General features: G+C 37.5%; 2 protein-coding genes across 3 annotated transcripts; one reads left to right on the top strand and one right to left on the bottom strand.

Moving 5' to 3' along the window:
• Positions 1-1,421: 1,421 nt before the first annotated feature.
• On the top strand, positions 1,422-11,998 carry LOC138307412 (uncharacterized). The gene is made up of 4 exons (XM_069248152.1): positions 1,422-1,532; positions 4,082-4,421; positions 10,803-11,845; positions 11,883-11,998. The coding sequence occupies exons 1-3, from the start codon at positions 1,458-1,460 to the stop codon at positions 11,420-11,422; spliced, it is 1,035 nt and encodes a 344-aa protein (XP_069104253.1). The 5' UTR covers positions 1,422-1,457; the 3' UTR covers positions 11,423-11,845; positions 11,883-11,998.
• A 1,700-nt stretch (positions 11,999-13,698) lies between these two features.
• LOC138307411 (poly [ADP-ribose] polymerase tankyrase-1-like) lies at positions 13,699-17,259 on the bottom strand. 2 transcript variants are annotated; one of them, XM_069248151.1, is made up of 3 exons: positions 17,072-17,259; positions 16,844-16,910; positions 13,699-16,168 (listed from the first exon to the last, which is right to left on the bottom strand). In XM_069248151.1, exon 3 carries the CDS (start codon positions 16,151-16,153, stop codon positions 14,984-14,986), a length of 1,170 nt encoding a protein of 389 aa, XP_069104252.1. In that variant the 5' UTR covers positions 16,154-16,168; positions 16,844-16,910; positions 17,072-17,259; the 3' UTR covers positions 13,699-14,983. The 2 variants fall into 2 exon arrangements, with proteins under 2 accessions (XP_069104252.1, XP_069104251.1); XM_069248150.1 differs by lacking the exon at positions 16,844-16,910.
• Between the last annotated feature and the right edge of the window lie 56 nt (positions 17,260-17,315).

The following is a 17,315-nucleotide window of genomic DNA, read 5'->3' as shown; positions in this document are numbered from 1 at the left end:
CTGTTGACGACATGAGGTCGCTCGTTTACATACATTGTTTTAGATATCGTAAGTATTTTGTTTGCATTTAAAAGTACTATGCTCGTTTAATAAAATGATGTATCGTGCATTAAATTGACCATGTAGTACTATCTATGTGTGGATACACCTTTTCTTAATGTACCATTAAAGTTTTGTCTTTATGGTGTTTTTTTATTTTTTTTTTTGTATTTTTTTTTTTTTTGTATTGGGAGCTTTTGGAAACAAACAAGAAATATATGTAAGGCATGTCCCCGCATCCATATAGGGATTTAATGTATTTTTCCAATTTTCATCGTTAGCGCTCCTCGGAAGATATGTAGATAGCTTCTGCTATTCATAGCCGCTATGAAAATTAGAAAAATACGTTCAATCCGTATATTTACATTAGAATAATTTATGAAAATAAAAAAATATATATTTAAAGGCTATTATATTATATTTAAAATTATGACACCCATGTACGACGAGAAACGAGATTAATGGATCAGCTCCCAGGTTACCAAAGGTAAATTGAAACATATAGGGCCTCGTCTGATCAGAAACATATATATATGTATATATGTTTCTGGTCTAATTGACGCCAGAATTTTTGTTTACCAAATTTAGCCTTTTTTATGACCATGCAATGGGGCATCCTCGATTTTACGATCTCTACACCTCTGGATTACCTCATAGTAAAACTGAAAGCAACAGAATAGAACAGGTAATTTAGTCATTTGATGTACATCAAAAGAGCCGTATAACGGTGCACTGTGGTTGACTGTACGTGTGGCTTTGATATGATGTTAGGCGCCGTTCAAAGGAAATCTTTGCTAGGCTGTGATTGGTCAAATGTTTTCCGCTGAGCTGCCTTCAATCGTAAGTGATCGTAACCCCTGGAATATCGAGGATGGCAATGGGGATAGTAGGTGCAATTCTAACGCTGACAACATTACTGGTCCTCTGTCACAATAGGCGGAGGATACATTCTGTTGTAGTTGATTTATTAATATTGTGTTTATACAATACAGTTTCTATAATTGTTTTATGGCCGATTGTGTATACATCTGGTGTAAAATCACAACTTTCAGCATTATGTGTCCCGCTCTTTCAAAATGGATAGGTAAATATAAGTTTATGATGATAATTTCAAGATTTGGTGGAAATGCGCATCTGATCATTTTGTACTATGTAGGCAGAAATATATGTTTCTGATGTAGGTAACAAAATTAAACTTACCTCCAAAACGATAACACAAATGAGATCAATAAAAAAAACCTCGCATATTTAGATTTATGTTAAATTAATTCCGTTATATAATTGCCTTGATATGTATAATATTCACTCACATATATGTATACATAGACTCTATCTGCCTATAAAAAATGGGACTGTTTTCACTGGGGCCGTTTTAACTGGGGTCCGTTATTGCAGTGGGGCCGCTGTCCATCTTAGCCATGCCTCGTGATTTAAAGAAGAGGTCTGCACCAGTCGTACAAAACCCCGACCCAAAGTTACCCAAACTACACTTGGTAATGCTGATATTAGCAGTGATAATCAGAAACATTAACTTAATAATAATAGCGTTGGTACATGTACTCAGAAACATGTTTCAGATGCACCAAAGGAGTTTGACGTTCTGTCAATAATATATAGTACACATATCTAAAAATACCCCTATATACTATATAAAATATAGTATATAGGGATATTTTTTTATATATGTATACTATATATTATTGACAGAACGTCAAACTCCTGTGGATGCACTCAGCCCCTGTGCACTGAATCAGTTATTTAGCAGTCGTTCCATACACCAAACCAGACTAAACGTGAATGCATTTAGTTAAAAGAATATGCCAAAACTCTGTAATAACACCAAAATTATATTCCAATATCCGGAATTACACTGTATAGGCGTATATACCTAGTCATGAAAGCAGAAACAGAATAAGGGGCACAACTCTTCCATGCTTATTTGTTTTACATATAAAATGATATTTAAATGACTAGGCTTAGAAGGTGAAAGCACGTGGAATATTACAAAAAAAAAAAAAATAAATAAAAAAATAAAGCAGACAAAACATTTGTTCATTTAAACTGTTCTCAGCAGACATACTTTAGGTAAAGTGGATTTGTATATATAAGTGAATAACTAGGATGTTCTCAATGACATTGGGTAATTAATTACAGATAATATAAAAATGGCTTAAATAAATTGCATGATAGAAATTAGTGAGAGAAAGTATGAGATTTTGTATTAATTTATTGCCAATAAGATATCTGAATTGTTAGAATAAAATTATATTTTAAAGAATTGCTACACCGCTGACAAATGGTATTTTTTCACTATCAAAAACAGCAGCAGACGATTTGGTATTTTTCTTCAGTTACAAAAGTTATTTACTTAACACCAATTACCCCCATTGAAAAGTTTGAGACCTTTCCGAAACGGCTTTTAATTTTTAAAATAGGAATGTAAAACGAGATCGATAATTTTGTAGAGTCGCAGAAGTTATTAACTATACGTTTACTAGCACACTTATCATCACTTTCAGAACTGTTTCATTAGAATAAATAAAATGTTAATTTTCATAACGCGGGTCGTTTTATGTTTCCCGCCGTCGTCCTAAATGCCACGCGGTAGTTGATTATCACTGCGCCAGACGGCAAAACAGCGAAATGCATCTCCACTGACATCGTACATTAGATAGGAAATCTTGCATATGTTTGGTGTTGTAACCTCATTTTAAGCCATCGACATATATATTCTTTTGTTATTACTGTTTTTAAGAAACCTTTAAATTTTGCTCCGGAAAGGTAGTGGGCCTTTAACACTATTACCGCCATTGAAAAGTTTGAGCTTTAATTTTACTTGTTAAAAATACAAAATATGATTAATTGCATCCCGAAAAAATTCCGTGGCACTATATCCTATATGGAATGAAGTACTGTTTGCGCACATCCAAAGGCAAAATAAATTATTTTATATTATTTTTTGTGATAATTAGACTTATTTATAAACAGATTAAAAACTAATTATTGTTCAAATGATGAATATCATTTATGCTCTGTCGGTAGTGAAGCATCTTTAAAAGAGATAACATGATTCGTCAGCTGATTGCAGAATATTACAAATGCCATTACATCTTTATATAAAAATGACATCAATGGAAAAACAAAGATAACACAGAGATCAATCTTACATTTGTTTGGTGTTGCAACCTCATCTTAGGCAACAATATATATATTTCTGATGTTACTATTGTTTTTAAGAAAATTTTCATTTTGTTTCGGAAAAGTAGTGTGCCATTTAATGACAGCCTCCCGCATGCATGCAATGTCATGTATGTGAGGTACATGTACATATTTTTAGGAGAGTGTGGTATATATTACTCGGTACTACTTTCCTAATTGTAAGGCACAATAAGCGAGGCCCTTTCTACTGTGTCAAGTGTTCTGTAGTTTATTCATAGAATTCCTGGTTCTGGTTGTTTTGGGCTATCTGGATTTCGTCCATAAGTAGAAAGAGCTTCAATGTAGTCTTTTTAGTAACCCAAATGCTGGATTCTGTTAAAAAAGGTGCCCTAATTTTCAGATTGTCTTACAATTAGACTCAGCTTCATGTAGGCCTATCAAAAAATAAAAACAATAACGACCGACTAACATGAGTGCTTTCGCTCTATCGAAGGGAGCTCTTCATACTTTCAGAAGAGCTCTCTTCGATAGAGTGAAAGCGCGAACGTTAGTCGTTATTGTTTTATTTTTTGTATATATATATATGTATATTTTTTTCGTCCATAAGAATATATAGTTCCAGTTTATTATGAAATTTCAGGGTTGAATGAGTAAATATGAAGTTCTTCCAATCAAATTTTCTCTTATTGTTTGTTAAAAAAATCTGGGAAAATTTTTGTTAGGAAAACTCGAAAACTGGGAAAATACTTGCTTAATTTTGGGTTGTAGTGACAAAAGAATCATTCTTAAAAAGTTTATATAACTTGAGATGAAACTTTTTGGACCATTAGATGATGATTTGGTTTGCACAATTTAGCCATGTATCACTGTCTTTGTGTTTCAGCAATGGTTGCTTAAGTTAGAGAACCGTGAAAATCTTGTCAGGGTCGAAATACCAAATGAGGATGATGGATCTCGTAAGGAGAATGTGTTCCCCAGAAGCATTACCCAGCAACGACCGACTGCCTCACACTTCACCTTGAAAAACAGTATCAAAGATCTTGTTGATGTCAACCATCAGTTACAGGAAAAGTTTCCCACCTGGACTTCTGTAACAAAGGACTTGTATATTGACTGGACAGATCTGGAAAGTATGCTAAAAGACGCAGACTACAGGAAGGATTTGAACATGGTAGACAAGACAAAGTGGACAGCTCATGGTCCTGAAAGAGAATTTTTGCAAGGTTTGTATAGCATGGGGTAAATTCTGATCAGTTTTTGGTTTACATCAGAGCAATACCGTAAAATGGGATGTTTTGGCGTCAGAAAAATTTGTATTTTTGTATCAAAATAAGGTAGTTAAATTCTGGTGTGCTTAAATTTTGTGTTTCCTGCAACTATGAAAAGCTGATGCGATTAGTTTTTAAGCCTTATGGATACAAAGACATCCCTTCATTAGATATGATTAATAGTCATACATCAAATGATAGACATGATTGTTTGCACAAAAGAAAGACTTCCACAGGTAACATTGTTTTGTTCCGGTTGACAGAACATACCTTAAATGTATGTTTACGTCACAAGATCGAGTAACTTACCAGAGAGTGTGTTCACACACCTAATAAATGGCATGTTGATGTATTGATTGTTATATAATAAATAAATACAATGTCAAATTTTGGTGTATTAATTAAATTTTGGCACTTTCTTGTCAAACACCAAATAAGCCAAAATATGACCAAATCCAAAGTATCCCCATTTACTGTACTTGCTAAATTGCATACAATGTACATTAGAGCCAAACGTCAATTACGACATATTTACAATAACAAATACATGTACTACCTCATCGAGGATGAGAGTAGAGATTGCAAGTGATCAGCACCCCTGGAGTATTGAGGATGAGTGTAGAGATTGTAAGTGATCAGAACCCCTGGAGTATCGAGGATGGGTGTAGAGATTGTAAGTGATCAGAACCCCTGGAGTATCGAGGATGAGTGTAGAGATTGTAAGTGATTGAAACCACTGGAGTATCAAGGATGAGTGTAGAGATCGTCACTGATTTGAACCCCTGGAGTATCAAGGATGAGTTGAGATCGTAAGTGATTGGAACCCCTGGAGTAACAAGGATGAGTTTAGAGATCGTAAGTGATCAGGACCCCTGGAGTACGCGGATGACTATAGAGATTGTAAGTGATTGGAACCCCTGGAGTATCAAGGATGAGTGTAGAGATCGTAAGTGATCAGGACCCCTGGAGTACGCGGATGACTATAGAGATTGTAAGTGATTGGAACCCCTGGAGTATCAAGGATGAGTTGAGATCGTAAGTGATTGGAACCCCTGGAGTATCAAGGATGAGTGTAGAGATCGTAAGTGATCAGAACCCCTGGAGTATCGAGGATGAGTGTAGAGATCGTAAGTGATTGGAACCCCTGGAGTATCAAGGATGAGTTTAGAGATCGTAAGTGATCAGAACCCCTGGAGTACGCGGATGACTATAGAGATTGTAAGTGATTGGAACCCCTGGAGTATCAAGGATGAGTGTAGAGATCGTAAGTGATTGGAACCCCTGGAGTATCGAGGATGAGTGTAGAGATCGTAAGTGATCAGAACCCCTGGAGTATCGAGGATGAGTGTAGAGATCGTAAGTGATTGGAACCCCTGGAGTATCAAGGATGAGTTTAGAGATCGTAAGTGATCAGAACCCCTGGAGTATCGAGGATGAGTGTAGAGATTGTAAGTGATCAGAACCCCTGGAGTATCAAGGATGAGTTTAGAGATCGTAAGTGATCAGAACCCCTGGAGTATCGAGGATGAGTGTAGAGATCGTAAGTGATTGGAACCCCTGGAGTATCGAGGATGAGTGTAGAGATTGTAAGTGATCAGAACCCCTGGAGTATCGAGGATGAGTGTAGAGATTGTAAGTGATTGAAACCCCTGGAGTATCAAGAATGAGTGTAGAGATCATCACTGATTTGAACCCCTGGAGTATCAAGTATAAGTTGAGATCGTAAGTGATTGGAACCCCTGGAGTAACAAGGATGAGTTTAGAGATCGTAAGTGATCAGGACCCCTGGAGTACGCGGATGACTATAGAGATTGTTAGTGATTGGAACCCCTGGAGTATCAAGGATGAGTGTAGAGATCGTAAGTGATCAGGACCCCTGGAGTACACGGATGACTATAGAGATTGTAAGTGATTGGAACCCCTGGAGTATCGAGGATGACTATAGAGATTGTAAGTGATCAGAACCCCTGGAGTACGCGGATGACTATAGAGATTGTAAGTGATCAGAACCCCTGGAGTATCGAGGATGAGTGTAGAGATCGTAAGTGATTGGAACCCCTGGAGTATCAAGGATGAGTTTAGAGATCATAAGTGATCAGAACCCCTGTAGTATGCGGATGACTATAGAGATTGTAAGTGATTGGAACCCCTGGAGTATCAAGGATGACTATAGAGATTGTAAGTGATCAGGACCCCTGGAGTACGCGGATGACTATAGAGATTGTAAGTGATCAGAACCCCTGGAGTACGCGGATGACTATAGAGATTGTAAGTGATCAGAACCCCTGGAGTATCGAGGATGAGTGTAGAGATCGTAAGTGATCGGAACCCCTGGAGTATCAAGGATGAGTTTAGAGATCGTAAGTGATCAGAACCCCTGGAGTATCGAGGATGAGTGTAGAGATCGTAAGTGATCAGAACCCCTGGAGTATGCGGATGACTATAGAGATTGTAAGTGATCAGAACCCCTGGAGTATCGAGGATGACTATAGAGATTGTAAGTGATCAGAACCCCTGGAGTATCGAGGATGAGTGTAGAGATTGTAAGTGATCAGAACCCCTGGAGTATCGAGGATGAGTGTAGAGATTGTAAGTGATTGGAACCCCTGGAGTATCAAGGATGAGTTTAGAGATCGTCACTGATTTGAACCCCTGGAGTATCAAGGATGAGTTGAGATCGTAAGTGATCAGAACCCCTGGAGTAACAAGGATGAGTTAAGAGATCGTAAGTGATCAGGACCCCTGGAGTACGCGGATGACTATAGAGATTGTAAGTGATTGGAACCCCTGGAGTATCAAGGATGAGTGTAGAGATCGTAAGTGATCAGGACCCCTGGAGTACACGGATGACTATAGAGATTGTAAGTGATTGGAACCCCTGGAGTATCGAGGATGAGTTGAGATCGTAAGTGATTGGAACCCCTGGAGTATCAAGGATGAATGTAGAGATCGTAAGTGATCAGAACCCCTGGAGTATCGAGGATGAGTGTAGAGATCGTAAGTGATTGGAACCCCTGGAGTATCAAGGATGAGTTTAGAGATCATAAGTGATCAGAACCCCTGGAGTATCGAGGATGAGTGTAGAGATTGTAAGTGATTGGAACCCCTGGAGTATCAAGGATGAGTGTAGAGATCGTAAGTGATCAGGACCCCTGGAGTACGCGGATGACTATAGAGATCGTAAGTGATCAGAACCCCTGGAGTATCGAGGATGAGTGTAGAGATTGTAAGTGATCAGAACCCCTGGAGTATCGAGGATGAGTGTAGAGATCGTAAGTGATTGGAACTCCTGGAGTATCGAGGATGAGTGTAGAGATCGTAAGTGATTGGAACCCCTGGAGTATCAAGGATGAGTTTAGAGATCGTAAGTGATCAGAACCCCTGGAGTATCGAGGATGAGTGTAGAGATCGTAAGTGATTGGAACCCCTGGAGTATCAAGGATGAGTTTAGAGATCGTAAGTGATCAGAACCCCTGGAGTATCAAGGATGAGTTTAGAGATCGTAAGTGATCAGAACCCCTGGAGTACGCGGATGACTATAGAGATTGTAAGTGATCAGAACCCCTGGAGTACGTGGATGACTATAGAGATTGTAAGTGATCAGGACCCCTGGAGTACGTGGATGACTATAGAGATTGTAAGTGATCAGAACCCCTGGAGTACGTGGATGACTATAGAGATTGTAAGTGATCAGAGTGATCAGAACCCCTGGAGTACGCGGATGACTATAGAGATTGTAAGTGATTGGAACCCCTGGAGTATCAAGGATGAGTGTAGAGATCGTAAGTGATCAGAACCCCTGGAGTATCGAGGATGAGTGTAGAGATTGTAAGTGATCAGAACCCCTGGAGTATCGAGGATGACTATAGAGATTGTAAGTGATCAGAACCCCTGGAGTACGCGGATGACTATAGAGATTGTAAGTGATCAGAACCCCTGGAGTACGCGGATGACTATAGAGATTGTAAGTGATCAGAACCCCTGGAGTACGTGGATGACTATAGAGATTGTAAGTGATCAGAACCCCTGGAGTATCAAGGATGAGTTTAGAGATCGTAAGTGATCAGAACCCTGGGTACTGGAGTAGAGATCAAGGAATGAGTGTAGAGATCGTAAGTGATTGGAAACCCCTGGAGTATCAAGAATGAGTGTAGAGATCGTATGTGATTGGAACTCCTGGAGTATCGAGGATGAGTGTAGAGATCGTAAGTGATTGGAACCCCTGGAGTATCAAGGATGAGGTTAGAGATCGTAAGTGATCAGAACCCCTGGAGTATCGAGGATGAGTGTAGAGATCGTAAGTGATTGGAACCCCTGGAGTATCAAGGATGAGTTTAGAGATCGTAAGTGATCAGAACCCCTGGAGTATCGAGGATGAGTTTAGAGATCGTAAGTGATCAGAACCCCTGGAGTACGCGGATGACTATAGAGATTGTAAGTGATCAGGACCCCTGGAGTATCAAGGATGAGTTTAGAGATCGTAAGTGATCAGAACCCCTGGAGTACGTGGATGACTATAGAGATTGTAAGTGATCAGAACCCCTGGAGTACGTGGATGACTATAGAGATTATAAGTGATCAGAACCCCTGGAGTACGCGGATGACTATAGAGATTGTAAGTGATTGGAACCCCTGGAGTACCATATGAGGATGAGTGTAGAGATCGTAAGTGATCAGAACCCCTGGAGTATCGAGGATGAGTGTAGAGATTGTAAGTGATCAGGACCCCTGGAGTACGTGGATGACTATAGAGATTGTAAGTGATCAGGACCCCTGGAGTACGTGGATGACTATAGAGATTGTAAGTGATCAGGACCCCTGGAGTACGTGGATGACTATAGAGATTGTAAGTGATCAGAACCCCTGGAGTACGTGGATGACTATAGAGATTGTAAGTGATCAGGACCCCTGGAGTACGAGGATGACTATAGAGATTGTAAGTGATCAGAACCCCTGGAGTATCGAGGATGAGTGTAGAGATTGTAAGTGATCAGAACCCCTGGAGTATCGAGGATGAGTGTAGAGATTGTAAGTGATCAGAACCCCTGGAGTACGCGGATGACTATAGAGATTGTAAGTGATCAGAACCCCTGGAGTATCGAGGATGAGTGTAGAGATTGTAAGTGATTGAAACTACTGGAGTGTCAAGGATGGGTGCACAAGATGTCTGTGCTGCAGTGTGTGCACAATGTATGTGTGATTTGTATGGTATAGATCATGCATGCAGGATGTGAGATAGAAATGGTATCTGTCCTTTTTCTGTCTTGTCTTCTTGAAAACACATTTTGAACAACTTCTCAAGTTCTACCACTGTGATTTTGACTCAAATTTGCCTGAAATGATCCGGACATGGTCCTGACCAAGTGTTGTTATTTTTCGAGTTGATCCAAAATCTAAGATGGCCACCATGACACCATATCTATTCTAATGAATTTCCTCTATGACTATATATATGTTGACAATTAAGGTTGTCAGATGAGTGTTGAGGCCCTTGGGCCTTTTGATTAATTTTCTTCAAATTTAAAGTTTACTTTTAATCAATATCTTATATTCTATTTTGTTCCTTTAACATGTTAAAGCTGAATAAATTGATGGGAAAATAATCAATATCATGGATTATCTCAAAGGAAAGTTATCAGAAAGGAAAAATGACAATATATGATAATGACTCATATGCAAGTACTTGGTTGGTAGCATATTCACCATAAGATTAATATTTAGATCAATTGCGTACATAGTAATTCAATACATTGTACATGTATTTGGTAAAAAATAACAGATAACATTAATTTATGAAACCATTGGGTATTGATTAAAATTAAAGTTTAACATATTTGTAAAGAATTAGGACCCAGTTGTTCAAATTATAATATATACAATTACATGTATTTCTTTTCTTAAATTGGAAGATAGGTAATATTTCGAAATTTTATGAAGCTAGTTATAAGTTTTCAAGAAAGACTTTAATCTTCAATTGAAAATTGTCATCAAATTTTGATTAGTGTAATCACTAAACTTTGAATCACCAACAATTTGCTGTGTTTATTACCTTAAATGCTGCCATTGGTTGTATTGCTATATAAATGATTTCTCTGAGAGTTATGAATTGATATCACTCATAGTTTGTTTGCATAGCACTATTATGGGTTGTGGATTCAAAATTGTGAAAAATGGTTTGGCTGACCCTCCTTGGGGGCCCAAGGTAATTGACCAAAACTGGGTAAATTTGGCCATATTGTTGTAAACAACTTCTCTGACTGTTTGATACCTCATATTTTGTATTTACAATGTAGCATCCTTATGAATAAAGTTTCTGATAAATTTGTTTTCTTTCAGATATGGGCCACATGAATGATATTTGGGGCTTCCTTAGACTAGCATTTGCTACAGGTTTTGAGAATGGCGAAATAAAGTCCTTGATACGGAGTGTCTGCAATCATGTGATAAAAGAGATGAATTCTGTGAGACTACTAGTGGAATCACCTCCTCCTAATTCACTTTTGGTTTCCCGTGTTCTTCTTGAGGAAAATGATTTCGAGGAGGAAGGATCGTCACTTGATTCAAATGCCTACGCAGAGGAATCTGAGAAAAGTGGTGGTGTAATACCAGATGTAGTTGTTTACCACCCAACAATGCCATTATTTCTGTTGTCTGTGGATTGTGAAAAAGCTTCTGATGACGATGACAAAGGCATTGTACAGTGCCTTTATAAATTACTTTCACACATACACCATCAGAAACTACATTTTGGTTTCTGGATAAATCCACACAAGTGGCGATTAATGGTGGTCTATAAGAATGAAGAAAACCATACAATCTCAGTCATGCAGGAAGAAGAATCACTTCTCATCAGATCTAAGTGTAGTACGTACAATTCATTCAATGTAGATTCATTGTTTAGAATGTTCAAATGGATTCATAAGGCTCTTGTCTTTGAATGTTCTCGCATTACCTAACAATGTTAAGGAATATATGTACATACCTATATTTAGTTACTGATTGTGAATCATTACTGGATATTGTTCCTTAATCTGTTGACTTGCAATATTCTGGATACAAAAAATAATTTATTTCAGTTCACTTTAATGTGCATTTCGATGTCAGAGATTTATGGTTGTCATTAGGTAGGTGAAGGCCAATGTTACTATTACTACTCTAAAAACATATTATCAATTATCATTTCAATTGCAGGGGTGCATGAGTTTTACTATTATCAAACAGCTCTTGTTTAAAAGTTACAGAAGACACAAGCATAAGCAAATGTCTTTGTAACGTTTTTTTGAGAAATAACTAAGAACATAATATGAATTCTATATTGAATAACCCTGAGTTGTGTGAACTGTTTCTACAATACATGTAATTAAATCATCTATCAGAAGGCCAGATTAGATAAAAACAGAGATCATCTATCAGAAGGCCAGATTAGATTAAAACAGAGAATACACAGAATCTGTATTAGTCCAATATTTATTATACAATTTTCAAGAATCTGACATACAGTTGTAGGAGAATAAACAACAGCATCTTTCTGGTTTCTCAAAGATTTGTTAGACATGCACACAGAACCAGATAATACTAAAATTGTATATTAGTCCAATATAATAATTTATTAGACAAAATCACATTTGTAAGACTTGTACCTTATCAAATTAAAATGCTGTGTTCTACCCAACGAGCACCCTCCCCCACACCCTCTCTCACCCCTTTTTGAAGTTGTATTTTATCTTACCTCAAATTAAATCCAGATTGAAAATATGAAAGCCATGCAAAATTTCTTTAAGGCTTACTTTGTGTAATAATTTTGTTACAAGCCAGTCTAATATGCACCCTTTCATTTTTTTTGAATTTTTTAATGCCCTTTGTATTTATTTTCAAATATGGTACATGTACATGAAACTCTTGTTCAAAGACATTAAAAGTGATATGAAACACAATTGAAATTTAATTGTAGTTAGAGCAACCAAGATTCTTTGATTAACCGATTAATAGAATAACCATGACAATAACCATATTCGACCAAATAAGCACCCATGGCGATTAAAAAATAGGAAAAAAAATGAAAATGTGCTGAATAGGATGAAAGTGCAATTTAATCTTTATTCATGTCTGGACAATTGGAATTGAGGTTTCAAAAGGGGGAGTGGCGCTAATAGGGACATAGGCGCTTATTGGGTCAAATACGGTACATTTATATGTCAACTGTATACATAACACTGTCAACTTTTTATCCAAACATGATATTTATAAGCAAACATTAACGAGCTTATAATTAAGCAAATTATTGTAAAACAGTATAACAATGACAGATTCACTTTAAAGTGAATGAAATAAAAAATATGAAAACAAAAGACACTCAATGTTTGTTTTTGTTTCTTTTCTTAAAGTGTACACGGAATGGTTTGGTATATATATAATGCTTGATAAATGCGTCATTGGATGAAATTTAGAGTGGCGAAAGTACGAGTTTCATAGCGAATACGGTATAAGAGATAATGCACCTTTTCTCTACAACACACCTGAAGCCCAAAGCCATTGACCCCGATTCGGGACCTCTGACCTGTGACGTCTCGAGGACAACGGGATCGAATCTACTCGCATAAATTAGAGTGATAATTTTCGGTGACTGCCATCTAATATAAACTGTTTGTAAATATCTATTTTGAAGACTCAAATGCATGTGTACATGTCCGATACATGTTTAATTCTATCCCCAATCACAGATAGAGTTTGGAATACGCTTGGAAATAGGGATTTATACCATACATATATATTGATGTACCTATCGTAGATAAATGAAAATCTCTGTGCGATTACTGCATAATTATACACAATAAAATGTACATAATAACATATATACGTTGTAGTTCCGCAGTGTTTGGAACCAAATATACATGTACACGAATATTTTATCAAGGACGTTTATATATATATGTTCTTGATAATTTCATCCAAAACCCGACTTGGGTCGTCTAATGTCTACTGGTCAAACCCACTTTACTAATTTCTGACTTTTTCATAAAATTTGCCCATACGAATTAAGGTATGATCGATTCTTAACCAAGGATTTGTAAGTCCTTGTTCAGATTTTGTTTTTGCATATATGCAAATGCATCTACTAACTGCTTTATGTCTGAAATCGATTGTGTGACTTAATTACTGTACATTTGATACCATTGCTTATAATTATCAGTATGTAGGCTATATGTTTGTCATTTAATTCTACTGTGATTTGGCGGATTTAATTCTATATACCAAGTTTTGAGAACCGTCACATCACAAATATTTACTATTTAGCAGACGTGATATTTTTTGATCAATTTGTTTTTTTACGAAATACATTCAGCTTTCATATAGAATCTTCTACAGTGCATCCGACGACTTGTTGATATTTCGCTCAAGGTCATTCATTATAGTGTCTTTACTTGAAAAATAAATCATGCACGGGCCAGACGATAAAAATGAGACTGAAGATGTCTAATCCAAACAGCAGATATCATGCAAGTATCAAAATCAGAATACTTCCGAATAGCCAATGTCGTGCTGTGTTACCTAATCTCTTTACCTGTTTACTACAGTAACTAAAACGCGTGGCTAATTAGGGGGCTAATGAGTTACGTAGGAAAGGTGTATATAATTAGTGACCTATCAGGCTGTGTTAAATAACACATTTCATGTGTCAAAATATCTCTCCACAGATAAGTTAGACGGACCATCATGTAATTGTTGTATAATGTCATATATACAGTAAAATATACTGTTCGTACATAATATATAACAAGTGTATCACACTTGCGAATTTTGGTCAATTTCGATCATTATATGATACCAATAATGATAATCTATATAACCAATAAATGTACTGTTGAAGATTGTTTGAATAACACATGTTGACATAGGAAGTATTTGTTGTTTTTTAACCCACCCCCCCTCCAAATAAAAATAAAATATAATAAAATAAAATATGTCAATGATATCTACGTGTAACATACGGTACTTTCTTTTTGTTATGTTGGTTCTTAATTTATACAGAAACATATTCAAATGGATAATTATATATATGACCATCATTTTCCAAAATCGTCTCCTTTTAGATTACATAGTGAAAATTAAATATCGTCATCATAACTATATATACTTGTAAAATTCTCATAACCCCATTTCAGGATTATATATATGTCCACCTTTGTGCCATAACCCCACTACCAAACACCTCACTGCCGTTGTCCTCGTGACGTCACATCCGGCTATTCCCCAAATCAGGGTGAGTGGCCGATACCCTGATTAGCAGTCGATATACAGGTAAAAATCGGGCACTTCGGAGGGCGGTATCTCAGAACTGAAGTGGCCGATTTTGATGCGGTTTTCAAGATTCTTGTCAGGAGATCAAACAGAATAACATATCAAAATATAATTTTCCGTTCCGTGTACATTTTAAGAATTTATCAAGTATTATTATTTCATCAATATTCATCACTAATTGTTAATTCTAAAACAATTTTTCTCGTATTAAACTGGTGTTATGCTTGTAAAGTAAGAAGATCAATTACTACATGAGGAACATCTAATCTCTCACAGCCCCATATCAGATTACGATTTGATGACATCAACAATTTTCGACATCGTCTTCGAGCCAAGTATTGCAGTGAAGGGGGAGAGTTCTTTGCAGATTTGTGAGCTTTTGTTGCACTCCGATGAAGATCCATGAACGGTTTTTGCAAGTCCTTATGAAAAGACTGAGTCACCAGTTGATGGATGCTTTTCATCATCTTTTCCCTAACAGGTAGTCCGCTAGCCACAATCAAAAGCCGTAAACACTCCAGACTGTCACAAGCACGCTGATGACTTGCCCAGCTACCATTGCTTTCCTGCTTTGTCACTTCATTGCGATAAATGTTCACTCTTTTGATAGCAATCTTCAGAGCTATGTCAATGATGCCAGGAGCGGCAGCCATGTTTTTGGGCTGCACATTAAAGCACGCTCCTGATTTCAGAAGAAGCGATAAGACCTTGACATTGCACTTTGTAACAGAGAGTTGTAAAGGTGACCCCCATCCAAGGTCGTACAAGTTGACCTCACAACCATGCTGTATGAGGTATTCTGTAACTTCTTCGTGACCTCCAAGAATTGCAAAATACACAGGCGTTCTGCCTCGCTGATCTTGAGCATTGTTGTTTGCACGATTGTCCAGCAAGGTTTTCACGAGGCCAATGTTACCATAGCTGGCTGCAACATGTAATGGCGTAGTTCCATTCTCGTCAGAAATGGACACGTCTGCTCCTTCCCTGATTAAGTAGTTAGCAGCAGGAATTCTAAAGTTGACGATTGCCTTCATCAGAGGAGTCCTTCTCCAAACGTTTAATGCATTTATGTCAGCTTTGGCTTTGAAAATCAGAGATAGACAGTCACGCCACCGCTGTGATTTCGTCACAACAGCACTGTGCAAAACGGACTCTCGACTCGAATCTAAATCATGTATATTGGATCCGAGATCAAGCAGAAACTGGATGCAATCAGGATGTCCATAGGTGGCAGCCAAGTGGAGAGCTGTGGTTTGGGAGTGGCTAAGTTTTAGATAGCCTGTAAGATTTGTCGAGCGTGACAAGACTTGAAGAAGTGATACATCACCATCTTGTATCGCCTTCATAGTCTGAGACATTTGTTCCACCTTCGGAAAGCTTGCTCCCATTGTCCTTATTCCTGTCTGAAAAAAAGAACAAACAAAATATAATAGTTAATTGGCAAAAAGTCTTTTAAAGATGCTAGCTAATTTTAACCTTAACAGTGACTTTGAATGAAGTTTAAGATAACTTGGTTACCCTTCATCTCAGCATACTACAGGTCCAATATCAGTGTCCTTGACCTTTTGCATGGCTAGTCAGAAGAAGTTGTTTAAGTGCACAGCGATTTGGTTTTATTATAGTTTAACATCCAATTAACAGCTATAGAGTCATTTAAGGCATAGTTTGTTGGCGGATGAAAGCTGGATTAACGGGAGAAAATACACTTGCAAACTGCCAGTGCATGGCAACTGCTCCACACGGGATTTAAACTAGCAGAGGTGAAGGGCTTGTGGTAATATTGTTTTTACACATGTACATCAAAATCAGTTGATTATCAATATTGCCGCCCGTAGCTGCGATGATGTAGCTCAGAATAAGAGACGGAAGACTTGTGACAGATGTTTGTCATGGCCAGTAGGCAGCTACAAGTAGATCATGACTATTCTTTTTACTGCGGCTCCATGCACAGCAGACGGTCACCAAGATCAAAAGACTTATAACTTCATGTCATTCAGTGTCACAAGTGCGAATACCATAACCCGATATGGGACGACAGTTGTCATGCATTGTAGCCCGTTACAAGTAGGCCTACTTACATATTGCCTTCAATATTACATGTAGGTTGGTGGCTTTTCTCCTGGTACTCCGGTTTTCCTACACCTCCTAAATTATACACATACATTTATTAAAACACACTGGCAGTTAATTTGGACGTTAAGTAAAATTCAATCAAATTGACAACAACTAGAATTGATTGAGAGAGATTTGGTGCTCCCGGATCCGTTATGTATGCATATGGTGTAAGGTAATGAAATGTATTCTACCTTCTTGGGTCGAGCTGCGACAATTATTTGAGATCTCTCTCAATCTCTGACCATTCCGTTATCTGACTACTATCACCGAAACGCATGACATGTCTTGGCTTTTAGTCGCTTTATCCATTTGTCATTCGGTTCAGTCAGCTGTGTTGACACTTTTGGCGAACAAGATGTCGGAATCTCAATACTCGGAAACTCTCGAAATGGTACATTCTCAGCTATGTAAAGTCAAGAAACTAGTCGAGCGAGG

This window comes from Argopecten irradians, chromosome 14 (assembly GCF_041381155.1).
Source record: "Argopecten irradians isolate NY chromosome 14, Ai_NY, whole genome shotgun sequence".
Classification (NCBI taxonomy): Eukaryota; Metazoa; Mollusca; class Bivalvia; order Pectinida; family Pectinidae; genus Argopecten; species Argopecten irradians.
The sequence above is the reverse complement of the archived record's forward strand: the minus strand, read 5'-3'. Positions and strand labels throughout refer to the sequence as shown.